The sequence below is a fragment of the Oenanthe melanoleuca genome, chromosome 1 (assembly GCF_029582105.1).
Source record: "Oenanthe melanoleuca isolate GR-GAL-2019-014 chromosome 1, OMel1.0, whole genome shotgun sequence".
Taxonomy (NCBI): domain Eukaryota; kingdom Metazoa; phylum Chordata; class Aves; order Passeriformes; family Muscicapidae; genus Oenanthe; species Oenanthe melanoleuca.
The window spans coordinates 40,766,797-40,792,375 of record NC_079333.1 but is presented as its reverse complement, the minus strand read 5'-3'; the positions used below and the strand labels follow the sequence as shown (position 1 = coordinate 40,792,375).

General features: G+C 38.7%; 1 protein-coding gene across 3 annotated transcripts in view; it reads right to left on the bottom strand.

Moving 5' to 3' along the window:
- The window catches only part of GRIA4 (glutamate ionotropic receptor AMPA type subunit 4), a 210,966-nt gene that overhangs the window by 74,176 nt on the left and 111,211 nt on the right, over positions 1 to 25,579 (bottom strand). For all 3 annotated transcript variants that reach the window (XM_056498542.1, XM_056498549.1, XM_056498559.1), the window contains exon 4: positions 14,491 to 14,675. In XM_056498542.1, the coding sequence (XP_056354517.1) occupies positions 14,491 to 14,675 (185 nt within the window). The remainder of the gene's footprint in view (positions 1 to 14,490; positions 14,676 to 25,579) is intronic.

The window sequence follows — 25,579 nt, the reverse complement described above, 5'->3', positions numbered from 1 at the left end:
CTTTCCTGCTTGGAAATCTTAGCTCTAATTCTTCTCTGCCTGAAGAATTGACAACTTCCTGCCTTTAGGGATCACACCTCATGATAAAAGACAGAACAAACATTCACTGTGCCTTGTAGCCCTTTTTCCCAGTGCTGTAAAAAGTGAGTAAAAGTATATTTTAGAGATGAAGATAAGATGATGAAGGGCTAAATATTTTGACCAAAGACATCCAGGAGTCCATTATCTAAATCTAGATTAAGACATGGAAACACTTGACTCTCAACCCTATCATTCCAGTAAATAATTCCCTTTTGCAGCAGTATGGATGGGAAAATCCAAGGGATGTGGCATAAGTATGTGGTCAAAATTGTTCTAATTTAATTACTTTAAAGCAATAAAATAATAATAAATAAGTAATTTGTCTTTCATCCTTTTGCTCTATCCCAAACTTTGTTTCGCATGCATAGGTGTCCTAGGGTGACTTTATGATGCTTGCTTAATCTATTCACCCTCAGCTTGGGCAAATCTTCTTTTGAGATTTATTTCTGTGCTTATTCCTAGGAAATGCATGTAGACACTACTTCAGAATTCATGGACTTGATGTGAATAATGCATAATATTTTTGAAAAACCTGAAATTTGACGTCTTCATTGTATTCTCTCAAAATTTGTCTCTTCGGGTGAGCAACACAAGTACACAGTTATGTATCTCATAGTTGTCTTAACTTCCCTTATAGTCAGTGGAAAGAGCAGGCACGTTGAGGAAATGATTCAGCTTATTCTAAAGCACATGTGTAAAACGAATTAGACAGCTTGTGCCCTGAAAGTGCCTATTTTTCTGCACTGAGTAGAAAAAGGGTTGATGCAGATTAGCTCTGATGTAGACACCTACATTTTATATCCTAATGTTAAGTGAGATGAATTTCACCCTAAAAATGCTGATTGTGTAGCCAGAAAAGAGAAGTAATGGCTTCTATTTTCAACCAAGACTGGGTACAATTCTGATTTTGAATTTGGAAATTATTACAGCTATTGATCACACAGACTTTGAAAACTGAGAATTTGTTACAGTTTAGGGGAAAAGTGCCTGGTTAGTGAAATAGCTTTCTGTGAACATGTCATAGTTTTGAGTATCCAAAATAAACAGGCAGTCACCTTTCTTTCTCAAATACTCAAAGCTGCAGATTATGATCTACAAAATAGGATATGAATTCTTGCTCCTGAACCACCCCCTTTTGCTTCTCTGTACTTCTGCCCTGAGTCACACTGAGGCAATGAACTTAAGTCTCCTTGAAACAGGGGAAGGAACTTGACAGCTACTCCAGTCTGGAATGTGAAGTCTCTCACTTTCCTTCTCTGTCCTTTAACTGGTTAAGAGTGGCTAAAATTTTGAGACATGAGACCTCAACCATTCCATTCATGTAAGGGTAGATGTCACCCAGAACCCAAAACTGGCCTGAGATTTTGGCAGATAAGAGAGGATGTTTCAGAAAGCCTTTGCTACAGAAGTTCATTAAGTCTGGGGGCACTTTAAAACCCTTGTACAAGGTACCTCCTTGTGCATCCCTCAATTCAGACAAAAAGGCCAAGTTCAATCACAGCCCAGAGGGAAGGTAGAGTGGCATTGTCTAATATCTACATTAGCAAATAGGGCAGCTGGTGGGATAAGATCTGTACAGCAAAACTGTTGGTGCTAAGGAGCTGGCATCCATAGCATACATTTCAGAGATTTACAATGAACTCCCTCTAACCTGGTCACCAGACTGAGCTCATGCTACACTTTAGGGCACATCTTGATTAGCATCATCCAAACAAAAACCAGCTCATGTATTTTGAATCCAACCTTGATAGAAACTCAGGAACCAGGAGACTGACTGCAAAAGAAAGCATGTTCCAGCTGAGATCCTCTGTGTTCCTGTGGGCTGCACTTTCTTAGACAGGCCCTGAGCATAGGTGAGGCAGGTGGCAGATTCATGCAACACAAGGCTGAGCAGTGAAAACTGCCTTCCTTTCAAAAGCAAGCTCCTGGAAGAGAGGGCAGTGCTGCCACAGGGACATTTAGTGGCTCTGTTGGGGAGCTTCACACAGCATTCCCTGTGGCCAGTTGTGCAAACTAGCAGGGCTAAGGCATCAAAGCTGGGCTGTGCCAGCCCCACCAGCAGTGAAACACCAGGAAACTGCTGGCACAGTAGGTCAGGAAGAGCCTCCTGTGTGTGTAACTGTGCCCTTCACTGCATCAGGATGCTCTGATTCAGACCTCTCCTAGTGCCAGCAGTCTGGGGCAGTATTTACACGTTTTGCACACTCATGTGCTATGCAAATATTTGGTTTTGCTCTGTACTTGCACTCTGTCATCTTAAATGCCCCAAAAACATAGTGCACATGGCTTTTGCCACAATAGGAATTTAGGGTGACCTCAGCTTGCTCAGGGAGATTATAGGAAGAAACTGCTGGGAAGGGTAAACTCTGTTTTTTTTGGGGAAGGCTGAGAGCAGATGTAAGCAGGATGCTGCAGTGGCTTTTGCATGTTGATTTGCAGGTTTTAGTTCCATGACCAAGGTGACTAGTAACTAGAATTGAAGCATTTTTATGAGTTTATTTGTAAAATTGAAGAAATTATTAAATAATCATCAGTGTTAAGAAGAATGAGTAAGGAAATATAATTTGCTTCCCAAATTGCCATTAACAGTCATTCTACATGTTATCCTATAGTCACACTATTGGTGATTATCTCATTTCTGTAAATAAAACAGAACAGAATAAAAAAGAAGTGAGATATTAAGGCCATTAGGCTATCAAGTTTATTTCAGAATCTAACACAATTTTGTTTCTTTTTTTTTTTAATATTACTGTTTATGTAGGTGTCTGCAGAAAGGGGAACTTCAAAAAAACTCAAATCAGCATTAGGATCTAATCACATTATAAAATGCATATATAAAAGAAACTAAAAAGGACAGTGCATTTTGAGAATTTTTAGTCTCTGATCTACTATAACACAATTATGAAAATGCCTTATTCTGATTTCAGAATTCCAGTGGTAAACAAAAGTAACTAGAATTACATTAAAACTTAGTAAAATCAGGGCCAGTGAGATCCAACTCAGGCTTTTGACACAATTCTCTGACTTTATCATACAATACTGTTCTTTCAATTTAGCTGAACAATAGCCTGGTCTGGGAAATTCAGAAACTGTTCTACTATTGTAAAAAAGGGCTACTAGTGTCTGCTTTGATTTTTGCTTTTTTTTTTTTTTTCCTGTGTGTGGCAAGGTCACTGACTTTGATAAAACCATTTGCAAACTTGCATCAGCATCTGAACAGAGAATCTGGCCCCAAGTCATCCTCTGTTCTCTACCACTGTGAAATGGATATTGCACATAACTCATTTAAAATAAAGCTTAACTTCTGTAGCATGAAATGTCCCTCGTTATGATTTACAGAAGATGGAGGTCAGTACAGCTGGAGTGAAAAGGACTTATTTTCAGTCAAATCTCTTCAAAGGGTGATAGCTGTGCATTACCAATTGGACTTCAACAAAGGTTTTCCTCTGTTATTGTGTCACAATCCACTGCCTTCTGAAAAAGAACACCTGCAATAAAAGCAAGTCTGTCTAACGCAATATAAAAAGAGAGGACACTTGTTAAAGACAGAAGATTGAGACCTGACCTGAAATATTGCAGCAGAAATGGTGATGATATAAACCAAAACTGAAGTGGGCTTTTATACAATATCTGAAGTCAGGATAAATCTTTCACAAAGCCATAAAAAAAGCAATTGAGAAACAAGCCTAATTTTAACAACTACTGCTCAGGAAAGGGCATTTTTACTGGAGAAAGGGTGGACAGCCACTAGAGAGGATGCTAAAGAAGGCAGAAAACAAAGCAGATGTGGCTTTGTCTCTCTTGTGAAGGCAGGTGCTGAGCTGGAACAGGGATGTGCACACCTGCCCCTGACATGGCTGGGCAGAGGATGATGCTTCCCCCACAGACCCCATGCTTACCACCAGCTGGCAAAGCAGAGAGAGAGCAGTGTAGGAGGTGTAGGAAGCTGCTGGGGAAGAAAACATGGAGAGGTGGCTCAAGGTCATCAACCTGAGCATGGCTAGTTGCTTCCTTCTGCTGCTAAAGTTGTTTGCATTCAAAGCCTACTCCTATCCTCAACAGGATATGCAGACTTGCAAGGAAAAAGAAAGCAAGGAAAGAGATGAAGGTTTTAAGAAGAAGGTCACTTCATAAATCCTTTGAATCATTCATATTCATCCTTTGTCTCCCACTGCCTATTTGCTCTTTCAGTGACTGAAATAACTTATTTCTCATGTCCAAACCTCATCAGTTGTGTGCTGCAGTAACAAAATACATTATTACTGTGGGACTGTGTGCAAAGTCCCAGCTGCTGCACAGAAATGAGCCTTTGCAGAGCTCCTCCTGGCTCTGTGGGGTGAGGAAGCTGCTGGTGGCAGAGCTGGCACCTGGCTCCTTCAAGGAGAAGAACTATCAGCATGCATTGAGATGTTGGTTAGAGCAGCTCCATAGATCTCTAAGGAAAAAAATCAACATGGAGAGTAAAGAATGATGAAGAAAAGACACTTTATGAACCTCCCATTCCCTCTGGGACTGAGATAGGCAGAGAGCTGCTACTGTGTCCCTGGAGTGGTATGAAGCCCAACAATGCTGCTACCAGCCCACACTAGTGTGTGCTGTGCACATACCAAACTCTGGCTAATGACTTGCTCCTGTGGTTCTGGGAGACCAGAATTGAACCTGCACTTTATTAATGAAAATCTAACAGACATAGGTGAGAACTGCAGACAGCCCATGCTGCTTCTGAAACAAGAGATAAAGAAATCCACATTATGCTGTTAAACTACATGTAACAGCCATGTGTCTCTTGATGAATACTCATCTGTGCTGTGCTAGTGATCCTTTGTGCCAGCACATCTCTGTGCTCAGGAAAACCAGAGAAGTAGGAATGTTGGAGCTGTACTCTGAGTAACTCACATGTCTGGTTAATTTTTTGCCTTCTTATATTATGTTGGAATTTGTGGCAAAGTATCATGTTTAAATTTATTATTATCTTGAAATAAGTATGCTAGTAATCAAAATATGATTTGCAGAAGTGCCAAGTGCTATCTTCAGTTAGTAGACACAAAGACGAGAAAAAATTGTTTTTAAAACCAGCCAAACTGACATCTTGATCAATTTAGAGAAATTCAGCAAACATCACTTTTTCAAATTTAGCACTCCTGAGATAAAATTAGAGGAGATGAAGAAGGAGGGGACTATGTTGGCTTCTGTACTTTTCTGTACACATATATTTGCTTTCATTTTGGTGATTATACTAACTACTGCTACTGCTACTAATTCTTCAACTACTGCTACTAATTCTTGCTGTGACAACCTGCTCTGTTTTGCCTATCAGAGAGATTTGGTTTTCAGTGCAGACACACACATGATATTTCCCAGCAACATATCTCAGGGCTCTTTAAGGCTGAGGAATCAGTGATGTCAAACAACACATTGAACAACTGAGTTAATCAGACAGCTGTGAACAGCATTCAAGACACTGGGCAGCTACTTCCTTATTATGCCTGTTAATTGCAATTCTTGATTGTTATTAATTGGAGCTGATTGGCTGGCAGTTTTTACAAGATTAGGGGTACTAGTACATTGTGACAACTTTACATCCATGTGTAAATTTTAGTATTACACAGGACAAGGTATTTATTTTTATTATTATGTATCAGTTCAGCTGTGTACAGTGAAGCATTAAATCTGTGCCAGATGCTCCATAACAGTTTTCACCTCTGTGTTTAAAGGCAAATAAGCCCTGGTTGAGCAATGAAGCTTGATCTTGATGATACAGAGCACTGACAGAGCTGAGAAAAGTGCTCATTTACTGGGAAACATCCTATTTAATTCTTATGGGCTGGGGAGAGCAGGGTGCAGGAAAAAAACATTGGAATCAGCCTGTTTGGTACACCAGGAGCTAGACTGATGATCTCTGACAGCAAAACTGATTCACTATGCAAAATTCAGAAGAAAATGCTGTTCACAGTGGACACTGGAAGGCTTTGGACACACAGAATGCTGAGGTTTCAACTTTGTCAGATGGAGACAATGGGAGAGGATGGAGCTTCTACAGATGGAAGAAGAAAGGAAATCCATTGCCATTCATGCAGAAAGGAGAAACATTTCTTTTCTGAATATAGTCCTCATCATGTGGATGTGTTTATGGACATATCTGTTTGTATAAATATAGAAACAAACACTGTCACATTGCTGCATATGAAAAGCCCTAGAAAACAGAAATTAGGAGTAGCAATATTCTCTTTCAGAAAGAAGTAAACACAAAGGTCCTAGGCAAATGCAATTACAATTATCTTGCATTTTCAGCTTGCTTTGCTGAGCTTCATGTGAAGGACATTATGGAGACGCAATTAAATCGAATTTCTGGTAAAAATCTGCCTGAGAGGGCTACCTGAAATAATGAAGTAGCAGAGAATGAGGAACCAAAATGCTGGAGAAGCATCTGCCAGGCTTAGTGAAGGGCTTTTTAGATGCAGTCACACAGTGTAGCACAGAGGTTGACCTGATTACCCCGATACTTCTTCTGGCTGTTTCTGATGCAAGCACATCAGGGGTTTGCAAGATTCAGTACAAGATGATACACAGTTCACTCACTCACAAGGTATTTCTATCTCAAGAGCTGCCTATGGGTGGTTAAAGAGAGTACTGTGAATCAAAGGAGCTCAGCTGTGTACATCTGTGCCCTGTTTTCTGGCCTGACTCTCAGCCTGACTCACCAAGCACAGCAGGACAGGTTGAGTACACACTAGGTAGGAAGAGGCTTTGCCAGAAAGCTGCTGGGATTCTGGCTGGAGTTTCCCATGGACCAGTCATGCACCCATGGCAGAGAAAGCCACAGCCTCTGGACTGCATTGCCACCAGGGAGGGAGGTGATGCTGCCCTCTGCTCAGCCCTGCTGAGGCACATCTGCAATGGAGTGCCCACTGCTGGCTCCCCAGTACCAAGGAGACATGGACACTCTGAAACAGTCCAGAAAACACCAAAAAGGGTATTGAAGTGTCTGTCATATGAGAAGATGAGAGAACAGTGACTGGAGCAGCCTGGAGAACAAACAGCTCAAGCAAATCTCAGCAATTATCTATAAAACCCCAATGGGATGGTGCAGGGAATAGGGTACCTGTCTGTCCCTTGAGGTGTACAACAGTAGGACAAAAGGAAAGGGACACAGGTTGCAACACAAGAAATTCCAGCTAGATATGAGGAATTTATTTTTTTATATGAGGTAGTCAACTAGAAAAACAGGAAATAAAAGTGTTATGGGATGTCCATCCTTGGAAGCATTCAGAATTCGGCCGAATGAGTAACCTGATCTAAGGTTGCTCCCTTGAGCACCAGGAGTGTAGTTCAGAGATGATTTTCAATCCCAATCATTCTCTTAGTTTGTGAAATAGAACTGTTCATGTCAGTACTTCACAATCTGAATTTCAAAACCAGCTCCAAAATTTGTCTGAAAACAAATCCCACCACTCTAAGAGTACAGTGGTTTTTTTTTCTCCTTCTGGTATCTTATTTGCTCTGCAATGCTTAATATGGGTCGACAATGAGAATTCTGTCAGAAAAAGTGATGGGGGAACAAAACTGTTGACTTCCAATTTCAGCACTCCATGCTTTTGAAAGCTTCCTTACATCATTTTACATGTCCTTTTGGTATAGATTAACAGCAAAAAGAAAAAATATTGAAAGACCAGAAGAAAAGGGCTAAAATATTTATAGTTAATAACACTATTCCTCATTATATAAATGACTTTTACCTCACACTTTTCAGTGTAATTATCAAATCTGTTTGGATTATTGACTGCATTGTATACCTGAACACATTTCTGAACAAACTGTAAGAAATAGTTGTGAGATTAGCTTTGGCTGAGCAAACAACAGTCTGCTTCTCCAGTAATAAGGGTTATTAGCCTCTGAAGAAGTAAAAAGAACAAATACAGTGGTTGAACAAATAAAATATGTTTTCACTGAAATCTTCAAAATTATTTTCTGTGATAGTCTTCAAATCTTACCACATTGATTTATTACACTTCAGTATTGCTTGCAAAAGAGCAAACAAAGAAATAATGGAAGAAATATATGATGTGTATTTACTGAAGGTAAAGTATCCCAACTAATTAAATGCAAGTACAACCTAGGAGAGAGCACCATGACATTTCCTGAAATGTGTGATTTTAGTTGTATATTTTCAATCATCTTTCTGAAGAAAATCACTTTTCTGCTACTGAGCTCACTCTGTATCTGTTTATCAATATTCTAGTAAAATATTTTTTAACACACATGGCAGTTTCAGCTATATTTGAAAGGAAGACAATATCTTTAAGACACTGTCTAAGACATCCAAGGCATCAAGTCTGTATAGTTCTTATTAACACTGGCTGCTGGGTGGAGAGCAGAGACCCAGATGTTTTAGCCACCAAAAAGACAGGAAGCACCTGGACACAACATCTCCTGTCTGACACCTACCATTCAGCACACAGGTACTGACACCTTCCACACATTTTTTGATTAGCCATAGGAATTATCTTTTCTCAGTACACTTCTCAGAAGAAAAAATTTTTGGTTCTTGTGGAAGAGGTGGTCTAGGAGAAAAACAAAACCCACAAAAAACCAGAGGGATATCACTTGTTTCAGTACTTCTAAACACCACTCCTGTCTGTTGTAGGCAGTTTCTGTATTGTTTCAAATTGTAATTATACAAATTAAGGAATAAATAAGTACCAATGTGAATAAAATTCTGTGGGAAAAAATAAAATTAAAAAATAATGAATTTGTTAGACTGGGAATCCTGACTTGGGGTTTCATAACTTCAGCTGAAATAGGTGTGTGGCATTTGTTTTGTTTGAGCTTTCTTAGTAATAAATAAGCCCACATTGCTTTTGTTGGCATATTTATTGTGGATCATGGATTCTGCATTTCAGATCAAAATTCAGTAAATACATATAAGTTTATAGCAATAATTTTCTGATTTTGATAGATATAACCTTCAGTCCTAGGCTGCCTTGACTTCTGATTTTCACTGAATGAGAAGAAAAATGCAAACAGACACACTATTTTTTAAAGGCAGGAAGAAAAATAAAATGAAAAGAAGGGGTAAGGAAAGAAGCAAAACTCCCAAAGAACAGTTGTGTGTTTCTTGCTGTTCTGTATGTGGCAAATGACTCCTTTGGCCTGGACTGCTCAGATGCTTTACAGCTTGCTGCCAGTGTTAGTGGATTAGTTGGAAGGAACTGGAAATCATGTTACAATGGGCTTCAAGCATTCGTTTCATCTTAAGCAGAAAGTTCTTTGTATTAAATTCATGGGAGCACTTTAGAAACACAGCTTGTAAAGAAGAGACACAGAGGCAAAGAATTTTCCATCCCTTTCACTGACTTTCATCCTTTCATTCAAACAGAATATTTTTGTGCTTTTAAAAGACCACCTGCTGAAAGTGCAGTGGAAAAAGGGATGTCAGTAAACAAGGACACAACGGTCCTTGACAGAAAATGAATCACTAGAAATGCATTCTGATATATAAGCTATAGCTGTTACATAAAGCTGTGGAGCTATCATTTTGTCTTTCTGTGTCTTTGTTTTAGCTCACTTTCTGTAATCTGTAAAGGTAATGGTAAAAAAAATCCCTAATTTCATGCCTGTAGGAAAATGGTGTTTTGCCTCTGTCGCTAGTCACTTATGCAACACAAATAGAGGCTACCCTGGTTTATGTTTTGAATTAAAAACTTGTTGGACTTTTTTTTTTTTTAATGGCTGTGTATAAACAGATGAAACAAAGGGCTAAGTAAATTTACTGGGAATCAGATTTAGTGACATCACTTACCAGGCTCTAGAACACATCCTGTTAAGCATAAACAGTTTTCTATAACCATTAAGCACAGATGTGCTTTCTCCAAAATGGAAAGCTGTGTGGAAAGCTGACATGGAATACATCTTTGTAAGATCACAGAATACTAGAATGGTTTGAATTGGAAGGGACCTTAAAGGTTACTGAGTTGTAACCCCCCTGCCATGGACAGAGACACTTTCCATCTTATTTTTACTACTTTGGGGGTTCCTGCTCAGCAGTGACCCACTGATTTTGGGTTATTTCTGCAGGCAAGCAGCAGTGGTCATGTCAAGCATTGAGCCCCCTTGTGTTACAGACTGTGGGTCTGCCCCAAGCACCAGCACTGCCAAGGCTGCCCTGAGAGGCCACAGGGAGGGAGCAGTCCATGCCTAGAGCCACACCACCCCAGCCACTGCTCAATAAAGTGGGTGTATTTCCATTCCCAAAGGCAAATCATGTGCATCACTTAAAGTGGGCAAGTAAACAAAACACTTCTGGCAACAGTCTTGGTGTGGTGTTCTCCAGAGCCTGGGAAGCAGGATGGTAAGGTCTGCCAGTGGAGTATAAAGGATGAGTTTCACTTCCAGGTAAAAAAAAAATGGTTTTCCTGGTTATGGTTGTTGAAAGCTGTTAAGAAGGTAAGGTGTTCTTTCACCATCTTGAGAATAAAGGATGAAAAGGAGCTAAAATTATCTCATAGGCTTAAGTTACAGCAGGTTATTAAGTGTAGGTGGAGATCTGCTGACTCAGGCTGATGACATTGTCTTTCTTACTGATCCTAGAGGCAACAGCTCTTTCATGTGTGCAGAAATGGATGTCTTGCTTCAGTGTTATGTTTAAACAGGGCTTTGAGCTGCATCATACCAATGGGCACTAACATCTAAACCAAGCAAAATGTTTCCAATAATCCCCAAATAACTCCAAGTCAGTCCTGTGTGGGTGAACATGACCAAAGAAGTGGAGCACAGCTTTATTAAGAAAATCATCACAATCTTGGTGTATCCTTGAGAGGTAAGATCTGAAACCTTTGCTTAGGTGAAGACAAGAGGGAGTAATCCAAGCAAATCAGATACAAACCCTTGAGCTGATTCAGCCTTGCAGGCTGAATCCATCTTCTGGATTTAATGTTATGGCAGCCCTACTGTGCTGTTCTAGAATGGAAATCTTAAAATCAAACCCCATTTCTCTGCATTTCACCATAAAAAGCAATACAGACTTGGCCCTGCCCAAAACATCACAGCCACATAAAATCTAAAAGGAAGATCTCTTGATAAAAAATGCACATCCTGGTTTGTGCATGGGGGAGTCTGGAATTCAGATACATCACTGGGTTCCAGGAGACAACTCTTCTGTGAAGACAATGCCCAGATACAGAGTGTGGGGGGTGGCTTCTACACACAAACACCAACATACACGGAGAGGAGAAAATAAATGAGAAAAACTAATAAAACTAAGAAATATAGGGGACAAAAGGAAATAGGAAATGCTGACAATAAAGCACAAGAAGTGAGGAAACAGCCAGGTGCTGTTTTTCTCTGCTGGCAGGTGAAGAGGGCAGCGAGCAGAAAACACCAGGTCAGGTAAGTGGGCAGCAGGCATGGGCAGGGGAGAAGCACATTAGCTCACTTCTACAACACAGACAGTGAAAAAGCCTCCACTCTTCACTGCTTGAGATCCACAGTCATGAGAAGTGTGAATGTGTATGTACATGGGCAGTCAGTTGAGAAGAAAGCCACAAGCCCACAAGCCAGTTTCCCTCCCTTCATTAGCGCAGATTTAAGGGCAAAGCGCTTTGAGTTATGGTCTCATTACTGAGATTTAATTACTTTTCCTAAATGTTCTGCAGAACATTTACTTGTACATTGCAAAGTATTACAGTATAGTCACAACTTAGGCTCTCAATTACAGGAGAACTAGGCAGGAAAGAAGTTGAGTTAATTAGACTCACTGAAGCTTAATCAATTCCTCGGTGTATGCAGAGAAGAACATGCCAAATTTTAGTCCATCTGTGAAGCTGTGAAGCCACCTTACCTGTCTGCTACAGGTTATTAAAGCCCTCAAGCAAAGGGAAAAAGTCAATGGCTGATATTGGGAGATGGTTGTTATTTGGCATTTTTTACATGGGGCTAATTTCTTGTTGGCAATTTCTTAATTTCTGTTTTTGAAAACTAAATGTTTTGTGTCTGAGACTTCTTCTGACTGTCCGTCCTCAAGGCAGCTCTTGGTCTTTGAGGGTCATATTGGAACTCCAAACCAGTATCCCAGGCTCATTTGTAGGTCAGCCTGTCTAGGAAGACCAGGACCTTCACAGGGGAGAGTGAAGCTGCAGCTCTTCTGCATGCTTTCTCTAGCCTGTGTGTAATGCCATTCCTGCTTTTACAGTGACAGTCCTTTAGGAGGAGGGAGAGAATCTCCAGGTATACTGGGGAAGAAGGGAATTCACATGACACATTACTTCCAATATAATTAGGTCATGCAAATATAGATATGTATATGTTAGATATGTATAGACTGTGACTACTGAGAGAAGAACAAAATCTCTGAGCTCTCAAGCCAGTTTCTTTTAGATTTAGGGCAAAGATTTTACACTTAGGAGCAAATAAAAATAAGCAAAAGTATGAAAAAGCTCATTTCCTAGGTAAAATTTATCCCACCCAAAATTAGGCAGTAGCTAGATAAATCATTTCCTAAAAGTGATACAAGTATGCTGCATGTAAGGTGTTAACTCCTACCCTCAACTCTCCCTGTGCAGTTAAAGAAAAAGCAGCTCAATTAGCCTTAAGGCTTGTCCTATAGAGGTGTGAGACAAACTCACCATGTCTGATTCAGCCTGTTGTGGCCAGCATTCCATTTTTATTTCTTAGCTTGCCTGTGTTAGCTGCCTATTTTAGGCATGCAAAATCCAGACCTGCATGAACTGACTATGCAGCTGCCAATCTAGAAGGAAAATAAGTAGCAGCTCCTGGTTGAAAATCAAGTGTACATTTTAGATCAGTGAGATCCAAACATGTACTCACTCAGTGACTTCACTTTCCCTTGAAACTGTCAGAAGAAACACCTGTGCAGGATGGTGGGTGTACTTCAAGGCTTGTGGTAACAGAACATATTTTTCTATATCACATTTGAATGCTATGTAAAAGAAATCAGGTAACATCATGTGCACACACAGAAATGAGGGAGGAATTGCTCCTCTGAATGTAATTTAGAAGACCCTCACATGGGTGTTCTGTTTTAACACAATGTGGGCTAAACTGGGGGAGGATTTCATTATATGCTGTAGAAAGTATGTGTTAAAACATAATGGCATTTAGAATAAAGAAGGATATAATGGCCAAATGAGTATCTGTAGCAATACGGGATTGTCTGTCCTTTTCTTGGCAATAGTCATAGAAAAAGTTCTTGTTATATCAGCCACACTATAAATTCTCAGTTTCTCTCTTTACCTTCTGCCAGTGAAAGCAAAATTGATGTACATATGATATTGAGTACTATTTTATGAATTTCTGTATCAAAAATGACATTTCATTCTTCAGTGACTTCAGAGGCAGATGCATCACGAATGGTTTTGCAACAAAATCTTCAAAATTCTCCAATGCATTAACCCAGAGAAGCAGAGTGGTGGCAGAGGGTCCAGCACCAGCAGATGGCATTCATTCCCTGCAATTCCTGCAGCAGCAGGAGGCACTGAACAGTGAACTTGCACCACAGCTATGTAATATGTGGGATCATAGGAGATGCAGATAGTTAACCATAAGTTATTTTCCTGTTATTTGGCAAAATTTTTCTTTCAAAGCATAATTTAATTTTTTCTGTCACTTAGGAAAGAGCTTACACATAAACACTATATGCAGATAGATTTGCCACATCAGAGCAGCAGGGTTTGATATTCACTTTGCACACTGGTGATAGATAATACCCAGTGCAAGCCAGTCTGTCTGACCCAGTATTTTCTTTCCCCAGCAGCATGTTTCCATGAGTAATTGATGGAAGAACTGGACCTCTCTTCTCTGTTCAATAGCACTTTTATTCACTGCTCTTTGTGCTCCTAAAAACCCTGCTAAGGTGATAAAGCTATCAGTTTAAATATTTGTAATAATAATTTTAAAGCTTTTTATGGCTAGAAATACACGACCTATGCTATTTGCCAAATAGAAAGAATAATGGATTTAAAATAGATTTTTTTCCCCCTCCCTCAAACAAAGGAGAGCTTTACCCCCATGAAGGTGCAGACTAAGAACACACTGGCAATTCAACAACACCACGTTGTTGCAGCAGCCTCCTGACCCTCATGCAGGAGGCATCAGGCAGGGAGGTGCTGGGAGTGGGACCAAGTGTGCAGCTGCCCTGGCTGCTGGCACCTTTCACCACCAAGGTCCTGAGGGGAAAGGAGAGGCTCCCTGCCCTGACATGCCAGCTGCTAAGACAAGTATTGTGTATGGAAAGAGAATGGAGCAGGCAAGTGGACACACAAATATAGGCCCATGACGTTAAAAAAAATAATAAATTAAAGAAACAATTTCATTTTCATTGCCAAAATAAACAAAATGCAATCTCATCTGGAGTTTCAGCAATGTGCTTATAGTAACATTAAAAGCAGGTGTTACCTGTTCTAAGAGATTCTGAAGCCTCTCTATTTCACAGTCTATTACAAATTTCTTTTCTTGCCTTCGGTCCAGATCTTCTAAAAGCCGCCTGTAGCTGGCATCGTTAAAATTCTCCACACAGATGGCACTGACTTGCCAGCTATTTTGTCCTGCTTTTTCCATAATTGCTTGAAGTATTGAATAACCTAAAAGAGAAGGATACGACACACTAGTAACACAATCATTGCGTTTTCTGAATAGGAATTGTCCTTAATCAATATTATGTCTCTTAACATACGCTCCTGCAGGGAAAGGAATAAGAGAATATTTGAATCCCTACCCGTGCTGCTTGTCGTGATCAGTGTACAGCATGCAATTAACAAAATTTACAATTGCTGTGATCAGAATGCTGGGAGTGAGAATTATGGATAATCTTCATATGATTCATACACACAAACTCTTCCACTCAAGCATTCAGCTTCTCAGATTAGTTTTGTACAGTTTCTGTATCTGGGCATTTAATGACACAGCAAAGGAAAAATCTGAGCCTACTTATTCAGCAGAAGTATTTGCACACCACAAAAGCACTCAAATACTCTGGTTTGGGTTGGTTTTTTAATAACAACACAGCACGTTTTAATGCTTCCTAGCTAGAATTCTTTGTTTAACTTAATTATACATATACATTTATATGCCAGTGTAGATGTATGAATAGAAATTATATTGAACTATTTCAGAGCTTCCATATAGCTCGAATCAATGTATGCAAAGAGATTAGAGGTCAATGAATGAAGGGCACCAGAGAAGCAGCACTACTGGCAGAATTATTGCTCTTTATTAGTACCAGTATTTGATGTCCCCCCGTGTTGTCTTTCACAGATGGAAATGGCAGTGTCCTGTCAGAGGTCTCCCCCTGAACCTGCAGGGCAGTCTCAGGCTGCCCTGGACCACTGGCCCTCTACCTTCTTCCTGCTCTGTTTTTTTTTTCCACTGGGGATGTGCAGTAGAGAGGCAGAAGGGGAGCTGATGACATGACTTAGAACAGCTTGCAAACCTCATCTTGACTTGCTCAACCAACCCCTGAAGCAGGAAGCATGTATTATTCTATTTGTCATCCAGAATAAGTGGGGAATTTGTTTAAAGCAATGAAGATTGTATTCCTCACACCCAGAGTTAATGTTTAAAAAAGACAAAAAGTACAAAAGGATAGATATATTTCTCAATAACACGTTCATAAAAATGACACAATTCACAAATCCTCCTGTCTAGAATCACGACAGGATTGTGGCTTTTAACTCATTAGCTGGCAGAATTTTCCCCACTAGCTTTAAATGAAAGATTTCACCTTTTAAAAATTTTCCTTAGTGATGTAGTTACCCAGTGGTAGTCTCTTTCCCTCTTTAACATGAGGGTCCCATGCCTGAGTGCAGTGACCCCCAGGTGTCATTTTAATGCACTTAAAGATGCCCTGTACATGCATGACAGATTCCCTGTAGAAGAATTGTGAGATATTCCCACAGATTTCAAGAGGAATCTTTGTAAGTTACATTTCAGACAGAGCACTTTTTAGTGTGTGATTGCTAGCTAACTAATTAGCAGAAGACCTACAACACAACCAAACTCCAGTCAAATAGAATTAGATGATAATGTCAGTATAACATGAAGTTTTTTGGACACATGGGAAACTAATCTTCTTGCAAATCTAGGAGTAGCTATTTTTCTACTGGCTCCTATAACGTTTGCAGTCTTTAAAATACTAACATAAAATATAACTTTTCTTATCTTTGTGACATTATGCACCAGCACTCCAAAATGAACATTTATTAGTTATTTTTTCCTCCAATTCAGATGTCATATTTCAGATAAAAATACTAACAATTATAATAAATACATAAAATGCAGAACATATTTATAATATAAATGAGACATTTATTTTATGAAACAGTATTTTATTGCAGGAAACAAATTCAAATACTTGATGTATTGAGTATTAAAACATCTCTGTACTCAGCATATATTTTTAACCCAATGACTGTTATTTTTTTCAAAGAACCATCAGCTTTCCTCTTAATTGCTGCATAATTATTCTGCTTTTCCTGTTGCTATATCCAATCTCCTTTTTGCCTGTAATTATCTCTGCAAATCATGACGAGATTCTTTCCCAAGCATTGTATTTCTTGCTTCATTTCCTATTCATTTCCATATATAGACATAAATCAAAACCACTCCAATGTTACAGGGGTTCCTGCTTCACTTACACTGTAACTTTGACTTGATCTTTGCTACCAAGGCAGTCAACATTTACTTAATTCAGCTTCCTGACACTAATTAACATTTTCTTTGATTCAGAATGAATGGTGTTTGGAACAGCAATTGACATTCTCTCTTTCCTTTCTTATTTCATTTGGACAACTTTGCTAAGATGTGTTTTGATCAAGCTGGTAATTTATCCCAGCACAAAGCATGACAAATATCAGACAAACACATAGAAAACCTTTTCTTCTCTCTTGGATCAAGGTTTCACTTGCCACATTTCATTAGCAACTACCTTCATTTAGGCATTTGAAGCTTCTGGGGCTGGTACTCAGATGAGGGTTTTCACATGTAGGCACAACACAGCTAGACAGCACTAAGTGGATATGGTGCAAAATCCTCCAGCAGAAGAGCTCAGAATCCCCGTGCAAGTCATCAGTGGCATGGCCACCTCTTCAGTGGGCAGGAACTATTTTTAATATAACAGACTGATGAAGATGAAGTTTACACAGAATGAATAAAAGCATTCACAGGCTCAGTTGGATAAAAATTAGACATGCTGTGGAAAATGCTTATTTTTCCAAAATAATTGGCGACAGCTGCCAAGGAAAAAAAATGGTTTCTGCACACATTTTATAAGGCAAAAACCTCTGAAACTAACCTGGGATAATTCTCAGAAACTGAATGCTGCATTTCCATTCAAGCAAAATTCCTAACCTTTAGAAAGATGTTTGCCCAAGTAAAGACAGCAGACATGCTGTTTATCCTCAGTTATTCTACAGAAAGATGAATGATTCATTTTCTGGAATACTTTCCCTCCCATTTTATTTGTGAAATACTATTTGTTGCAAACAAAAAAATTCCTAGGCTAGCTCATATCAGCTGAGCTGCACAATCCATACTAAACAATATTATTTAAGAAAATGTTTAGGACTATGCCAATACATAAAAGTAAGCTAAGTTCTCTCACAAATTTTTAAAGTAACCCTTCCTCATCAACTAATTCAACCTTGAAATGCAGATAGCTAATTTCTTAAAAAAGACAAATGGTTGTGCCCAAGAATAACTTTGAAGCCTGGAAATATGTATCAAGGAGTTCCAGGTCCTTCACAGAGCTTGCTTTTTTTTTCTTTTTTAATTAGCAAATCTGTGAACTAAATAAAACATGAACAGAACTTCCTGAAAGCTCAACTGAAGTCCCTCCCAAAGGCATTATATGCAAGAAGGACTTCTTTTTCCTCTCCATGGGACTGTATTCTGGGGAATTTTCCTCAAATGACCTGTGATGAGAAGTCTGCCAACTGATTTTTATAGGTCATTGCTTAAATGTAGACACTATTCCACCTCAGTATCCTGGAACCAAAACAGCAACAGGGCAAGGATGCAAAATTTTGTTTTCTTGGTCCCTTTTCTCCTTGTTTTTCTGTTCTCTGGTCAGGTGGAATTGTGATGATCTACCATACTGTGATTTTCTCTTTTTTTTTTTAATTTTTTTATTTTTTATTTTTTTTTTAAATTTTTTTATTTTTTTTATTTTTTTTTCCCAGAAGATAACACACAGACATAATGTTGGGAAAAAAATCTGTGAACACCACCCCTCGCCCACCCCCACCATGAAAATGAAAAGTTGCTCTATTCATTTCATGTAAAATCAAAGCTGGACATGCCTACTGCAAAAAATCTATGTATTGGGGTTGATACTACAGTAAAATACATTACAAACAAAATCTCAGATTTTTTAAGCCTTCTTCCCCTTCCCTCTTTCCACAACCCACTGGTATTTTTTCATCAAAAATGCATCAGCCATAGAAAAATAATAGCATATGTGCACCTGGTGCTGTAGAGATATTAGTACTTCTTCAGGGTCAGAGATTTTCTGGGGGCTGAAGTGTGTAAAATGGTCAATTTGTAGTCCAGGATTCCTCCTACTCACTGCAACATTTCTGTAATTGGAGCTATACACAGCCTTCCTCCACCCAAGTAGCTGAAATCATGAGAAATCTTTTTGATTTTAAAATTTAAGTTGCCTTTAAGTTTTTTTTTTATTTGTCTTTAGCTAGATTTTCCCCTAACCAATTTCTTTCCAGCAGGCAATGATTTGATTTAATTTATTTCAATTTAAATTAAAAGTAAAATCTGCTATCTAAATCTCTTCAGCATAAACTGAAGAGATAGAGAAGCACCATCTTATTTTTTCTGCTGGAATGCACATTTTTCCTTTTTCTCTTTTTTTCCCCCCCTTTCTTTCTTACTTGCTTTCACCAGAAAATAGTTCAGTGATCAATTACAGTGATATAATTAAATTTCAATAACTTTCATCTTCCAGCAGCCTTTTCATTCTGGGAAACCATTTCCCCAGCCCTCTAAGCACAGGCAATCATTCCTGCTGGGCTTGCCAGGAGACAGACAGCAAAGTGGCTGCTTGCTCCAAACAGCAGCATCCCCAGTAATAATTCTTATTTTGGAACCTGTGTGCAGTAAGCTATTATTAATTTTCTACAATGAAGAGGATGCAATATTTACATACTATGACTTTATTTTACTATGCTTATCAGACTAGCAATACTGAATCAGCAAGTTAATAGGTTAATAAACTTGGAAACAGCATATGCAATATATTTGTTATGACCCCAGGCATGGAAAACATCTCTGATGAACATGGGTCTTTTCCAAAGATGGGCTTATATGGGCTCATATACTGCATGTTACTGAAATGCAAATTCATTTGCTTCTCTTTCAGGGCCAGTTAATTTTCAAATAGGAATAAATCTCATTCCCAAGATTTACTATGATTCCAAAAGCCCATACACTGGTGGAGCTACTTTACAAAAGCTACTTCCAACTATGGGAATTAATATCAGGGTGAGTTTTTTATAAATCCAACACACAGCAGAAGTGAAGAATAAACAATAAATCATTTGGTAAGGATAAGACATTGTATTTAAAATTCAGGACTGGATTCATGTAGCTTAATTCTAGCTGTTTAGTTGTATAAGTTAATCATCCAAGTTTCAAAGGAGAGATATAAAAATCCCCTTTTTTTTGGTCTTAAATATCTATTCCAAAGGTGCATTTTCTTCAATGAATACTGAGGGAGCTTGGACATGAGGCTTAGTGAAAATATCTACCATTTATTTTATCTGTCCAAATCTTGTCGAGATAAATCCAGAAAATACAGTGACGAAAAACTTACAAGAAATTTACAGTATGAATGATGCATGACTATACCACCAATTACTACAAGTCCTCAAATTCATGTATATTTCATTTTTCCTTGTTGTGTTTATCACCTTTTCATTAACATACAGTTTTGTTCCAGATTTTGGTCAGCATAGAACTTCCAGAACTTAAACAAAATCACATCTCTGATTTTTTCTACAGTGTGAGCTAGAGCCAGAACATTCCCAAAAAGTACATAGAAACTGGCCAATTCAGATGACAGAGTGGAAGCTAGAACTACAGGTGTGTTCTGTGTTCTGAGTCCTTCTTGGGTCTGATTCCCAGGAATGATACAGAGATTGGAAAATAAGACAGGGAACTCAAGAAATAGTTCCATCTATTCTCTCTAATCTTCCATTCCCCAAGGCATATAAATAATATTAAAAAAATTCTAGACAGATATCTTTCTTTGTCCTTAAAAATCTCTAAAGAGGATTCAGTCACGTCCTAGGTAATATATTCATTGCTTAATTATCCTTATCATTAGGAGATGTTTTATAAAGTCTAACCTAAGTCTTCCCTGGCATAATTTAAAGGCACTCATTCTTGTCCTATCTCTAGTAGGCCTGGAGAACAGTTTGTTCCCTTCTTCCTTAAAGCAATCCTTTATGTAACTGAAGATTGTTGTTACGTTTCTTTTTTTTTCTGCACTTCTGCTTCTGAAACATGATTGTCTCAGTTTTTTTCTTGTGGAAAATGTTTTAGTCTCGATTCTGACAATTTTCCTTGCTTTCCTCTGGATATGTTGCAGTTGATCCAAGTTTTTCCTGAAGTACATTGGTGAAAATGTGATGTATTTAAAAAATGTATTACAGAATACACACAGTCCTCTTGAATTTTTATCCTCTGCAATTGAAAATTTTATATTTCTTCATACAAATCATTAACAAAGGTACCAGGAAAAAAACTTGCAACCAGAATGGATCAACACTTAATAACTCTTTATTTGACAGTGAAACTCATATAATTCTTTCTGAGTTTGAGTGTGATCAGTGTTTGATAGATCATAATGAAAAAATTTCGTAAGCTCATTGTCATGGGTTGACCTTGTGTGGATGCTGTGTACTCACCAAACCCTCTATCACCCTTTCTCCTCTGGATGGGATGAGGGAAAACATAGGTCAAGGCAAAGAAAATGAGAGATCAATCACCAACTACTGTCGTGGGCAAAACAGTCTCAACTTGGGAAAATTAATTTCAAATCAGAGCAGAATAATGTGGAAAAAAATTTCTTTAAATACCTTCCCTCCACCTCCCCTTTCCTCATGCACGCATATGGCTGTGGAAGGTCATTCTTGCCCAAAGAAGCTGTGGATGCTCATCCCTGGAGACAGTCAAGGCTCTGAGCAGCCTAGTCTAGTGGAAGGTTTGCTGTCTGTGGCAGAGGTGTTTGAACCAGGTGATGTTTAAGGTCTCTTCCAACCCAAACCATCTATAATTCTATGATCTGCTCCACTGTGGATGTCCATGGGCTGCAGGGGCACAGCTGCCTCACCATGGTCTGCACCAGGGGCTGCAGGGGAACTTCAGCTCTAGAGAGCATCCTACCCCTTCTTCTGCACTGACACTGGTGTCTGCAGAGCTGTTTCTCCCTCATATTCTCACTCCCATCTCTGTTGCACAGCTTTTTCCCCTTCTCAAATACACTATCCTAGAGGTGCTCCCACCATCACAGATGGGCTTGGCTATGGCCTGTGGCAGGTTCATCTTGGAGCCAGCTGGCTTTGGCTCTCTCACACATGGGGCAAACTTCTGGCAGCTTCTCACAGCAGCCACTCCTGTAGACCCTGCCATGCAAGCCCAATGCACTCATTGAGCAAAATTTCATGGAAATGTAAAAACTTGCACTAGAATGAGACACATGATTTTTTTTTTTTTTCAAATGTCTAGAAAACAAATTAATTTGTAATAGAATGAAAATTGCTTTATCCCACAAAATCTGTTTTTGAAAGATCCTTATTTGGGTTTACTTAGCTTTCCAAATCCTGTCTACTTTCAAAGACATCTACGATGATGTAGATTGTGAATAAAGCCACCTATACCATCAATGATCAAGACAATTTTACTACAAATGGTTCAGAAACAAAACTGAGGAAATACTGCATCCAGTTTAGGCATCTCTTCTATTGCATTGTTGTTTTAAATATTTTGGAATATTTGATGATAAAGGAAGCCACTTTTGAGTTCATGTTTCTTGCCTGCCTGACAATTATGACCTTGAATATTATCTCAGTGTTTGAGAGACACCTTCAAAACAAGATCCTGCAGCGGTGTATGGTCAGACTTTCTGCCATTTTCTCCCTTAATCCTTTAGAGACTGGTACCTGTGCAGCTTCATCTACAGTATTTAATAATCCTTCTTTCCTGAGGGCAACAGAAAGCTACAAGAAAATGCTGCAATATATTACAACCATGACGACTTTTTTTTAAAATAAAAGTCTGAAGTGGATCAACATAGTCTAAGAAATGTCCTTTCAGGGAGCATATGGGAGGACGTTTGTCTTACACCACAATGGGAATTCATGATCAAAGATTCAAGCTGTGTCAGGTCCCATTTATGCTACACCCACTCAGCAGCAAGATTTTCCCCCTTCTTTGCATTTCAGAGCCTGCAGCCTTCATATGAAAAACACTGTAAAGGTGGCTCATCAAAGTGCTGAGTGATAGAGATAACTGGAACCTGAGAGGGATTGAAGAAAAGCCCTGGTTTTGAAGCCAGTCTAATAGTTTTGGTTGGCTTTTCACAGTTTTGAGATATCATTACCCTTCCCACTTCACTAAATGCCTTCAAAATAACATTGCAGTCCCATAATCTTTCTTATGACAAGGATGCATGGAGATGAAAACTTCCAAAGGTACTTACAGATACAGGCCAAAATGAAAAAAAAAAAAAAAAATAATATTTTATATATTATTTGGTTTTATTTGTCTATTTTTAGTTATGCCATAAGCTTCAGATGCAACTGGCTCAGGTAAGAGGTCATTGGCTTCTCTGTAGTTTACAATCAGCAAGGAGACTCTTTCTTAGCAAATCTCAGAAAATTCCTACTACATTTAAATGCCAAATTGGAAACTGCATGTAATTACAGTGTTATCAAAACTTTACAAACTATTACCTAAAAACCTCCAGCAATTGAGCTAACAAGTGGAACAACAGAGAGAGGGGAAAAAAATAAGCATGTGTTAGGCTTGCCCTCTGTCAGATCATCTATATAGTCTCTATAAATAGCAAGTTGTCTGATATGTCATCTTGGGACAATCATTAGGGCTAATGTGTATCAGTATTTTTAATGAAAGGGCAGAAAAGAAGAAAAAAAAATCTACTTTGGAAGGAAAAAAAAAAATTCAAATATTTACCTTATTACCTTTTGCCAAAACACTCAATTTCACTAAAACCTATAGTTTGTAAGACTGATACTAATAAATTATCCTTCTTGCACAATATCTTCATTCAGGCATAGCTATTTTCCAGGAATTGCTAGCTTGCTGACAATTTACCTCTCTAGTCTCAATTTAGTAGGATTTACTTTGCCCTGTGATGATATACAAACGTACACAGAAATTTGTGTAAATAACATCCTAAAGAGCCATGTCAAAGGATACTAGCATTGCAAGCTAAAGGTCACAAGAGCTGGTATATCGTCAAATTAGCAGTACCTTGGTGTATTCTGGTTAATGTGTTATGGTGCTGTCTTTATATTGTCACCTACTACTTTTCCCATAAAGCATCTACCTCAGAAAGATACCTGTGCCCTAGGACAGAGCTGACTGTGGGTACTTAATGAAGATCTTGATGTCAGGTCTTCTGCCTGCTTTCTACAGGGATTTGCTAGAAAAGTAGTGTTTTACTATAAAATATCTGGCAGTCTCTGCCTACTGGCTGTGCCATTTGTAATACCTGCCTGAGAGAAAATAGAAAATTTCAGTCTTCACACTGAAACAACAGGTGTTCACATTCACAAGCATTCTTTTGAAGGAAGTCACAACCTTAAATCTATCTCTGTGCACTTGTGGCCATGTCTATATTTATCAGGGGCTACACAGCAGATAATATTTAGGATCTCACTCCTTCCATAAGTTCTATTTGTAGATCTGAGGCACATTATTTCTGATTTTAAATTTCATTTAAGATGCCTTTGAAATCTACATTTTGAAATATTTAGTTGTTTCAGAAAAATGCAACAAGCTCTGGGAAAACAGGACTTAAAATGTGAATACTACAGTTATGGCTATTGCTTGTCTGAAGAGAGATTGAAATAAGTCTTACTGAATCTTTGAAACTGACACATGGACCACAAATTTATTAGAAGTTAATTGCTCCCCCAACAACTAATAGTTTGGAAATAATCCTAAAGAATCTATGATTTTCTTCTAGTTCCTAAAATTAATTCAGTGCTTTTTGCATGTAGACTAGCTTGAAGATGGTCTTCTTTTTGAACTGGAGCAGCAACTTGTGAGACATGAAGATTTCATATAGTAGCTTTTATTGAAATGTAATGACAATGAACACTCCCCTCACCTGGCTTCAAATTCAGTTCTGGGCCCCTCCCTGCAAGAAAGACATTGAGGGGCTGGAGCGTGTCCAGAGAAGGGACACGGAGCTGGGGAAGGCTCTGGAGCACAAGTGCTGTGAGGAGCAGCTGAGGGAGCTGGGGGTGTTTAGCCTGGAGAAAAGGAGGCTCAGGGGGGACCCAGCACTCTGCAGCTGCCTGACAGGAGGGGGAGCCAGGGGGGTCAGCCTCTTCTGCCAGGTAACAAGTGATAGAACAAGAGCAAATGGTCTCAACTTGCACCAAGGGAAGTTTAGATTGGATATTAGGAAACATCACAAGTGTACCTAAATATGTAAACAAATAAATACATCTATGTGTATGCATATCTGCAATTGCTTTATATGAACCTGTGCAAAGCAGCATGCAAAGAAATGACAGAAATTTCAAAGAAGGAAAATGAACAGAGAGTGTTTGTTGTTTCGTCTCCCTCTACTTCTCACTCTTTTCAGTACTCCTCTGAAAAGAACTGGCAGAGCAAAGGGAACTTAGTAACCTTTTCTCATTTGAGTGTCCTCACAAACACTGCTATCACAGCCATTGATATACAGAGCTGATCTTTTCCAGTAATGCTGTAAGGCAGCTCATGGAACATCTAGATACTTATGCAGAGAAACAGGGGAGAAAGAGAATAATATGATATTCACAGAGAACACTGGACTACTCCTAAGTGGCTGAACCTCCTTTTGGTGTCCACATTTAAAAAGTAATGCTGAAATACTTGACAGAGGTCAAAGAAGTAAATCAAGATGATTTGAGGCCAATACATAAAACGTGCCTTGGAGTAAAAGAATTACAGGAGAATTTTTCTCAACTGAAATTTTGACTAATTTGAATTTGGCTAATTCTGAGCTAGTTCATCCAGTATTCTTCTTCAGGCAGTAGAAGGAAACAGGCACCTTCTTGAAGGCAACTCATAAAACACTCCATCATATGTCTCATGTACTTTTTGGAGGAGAAGACACTCCTCCATGTTTAAAATGAAAAATCCCAATATTATTATTTCTCAAGTTCAATGCCATGAACACTATTAACATCATGTTATGCATATGCAAAGAGCAAGACTAAAAACAACCAGTAATATTATC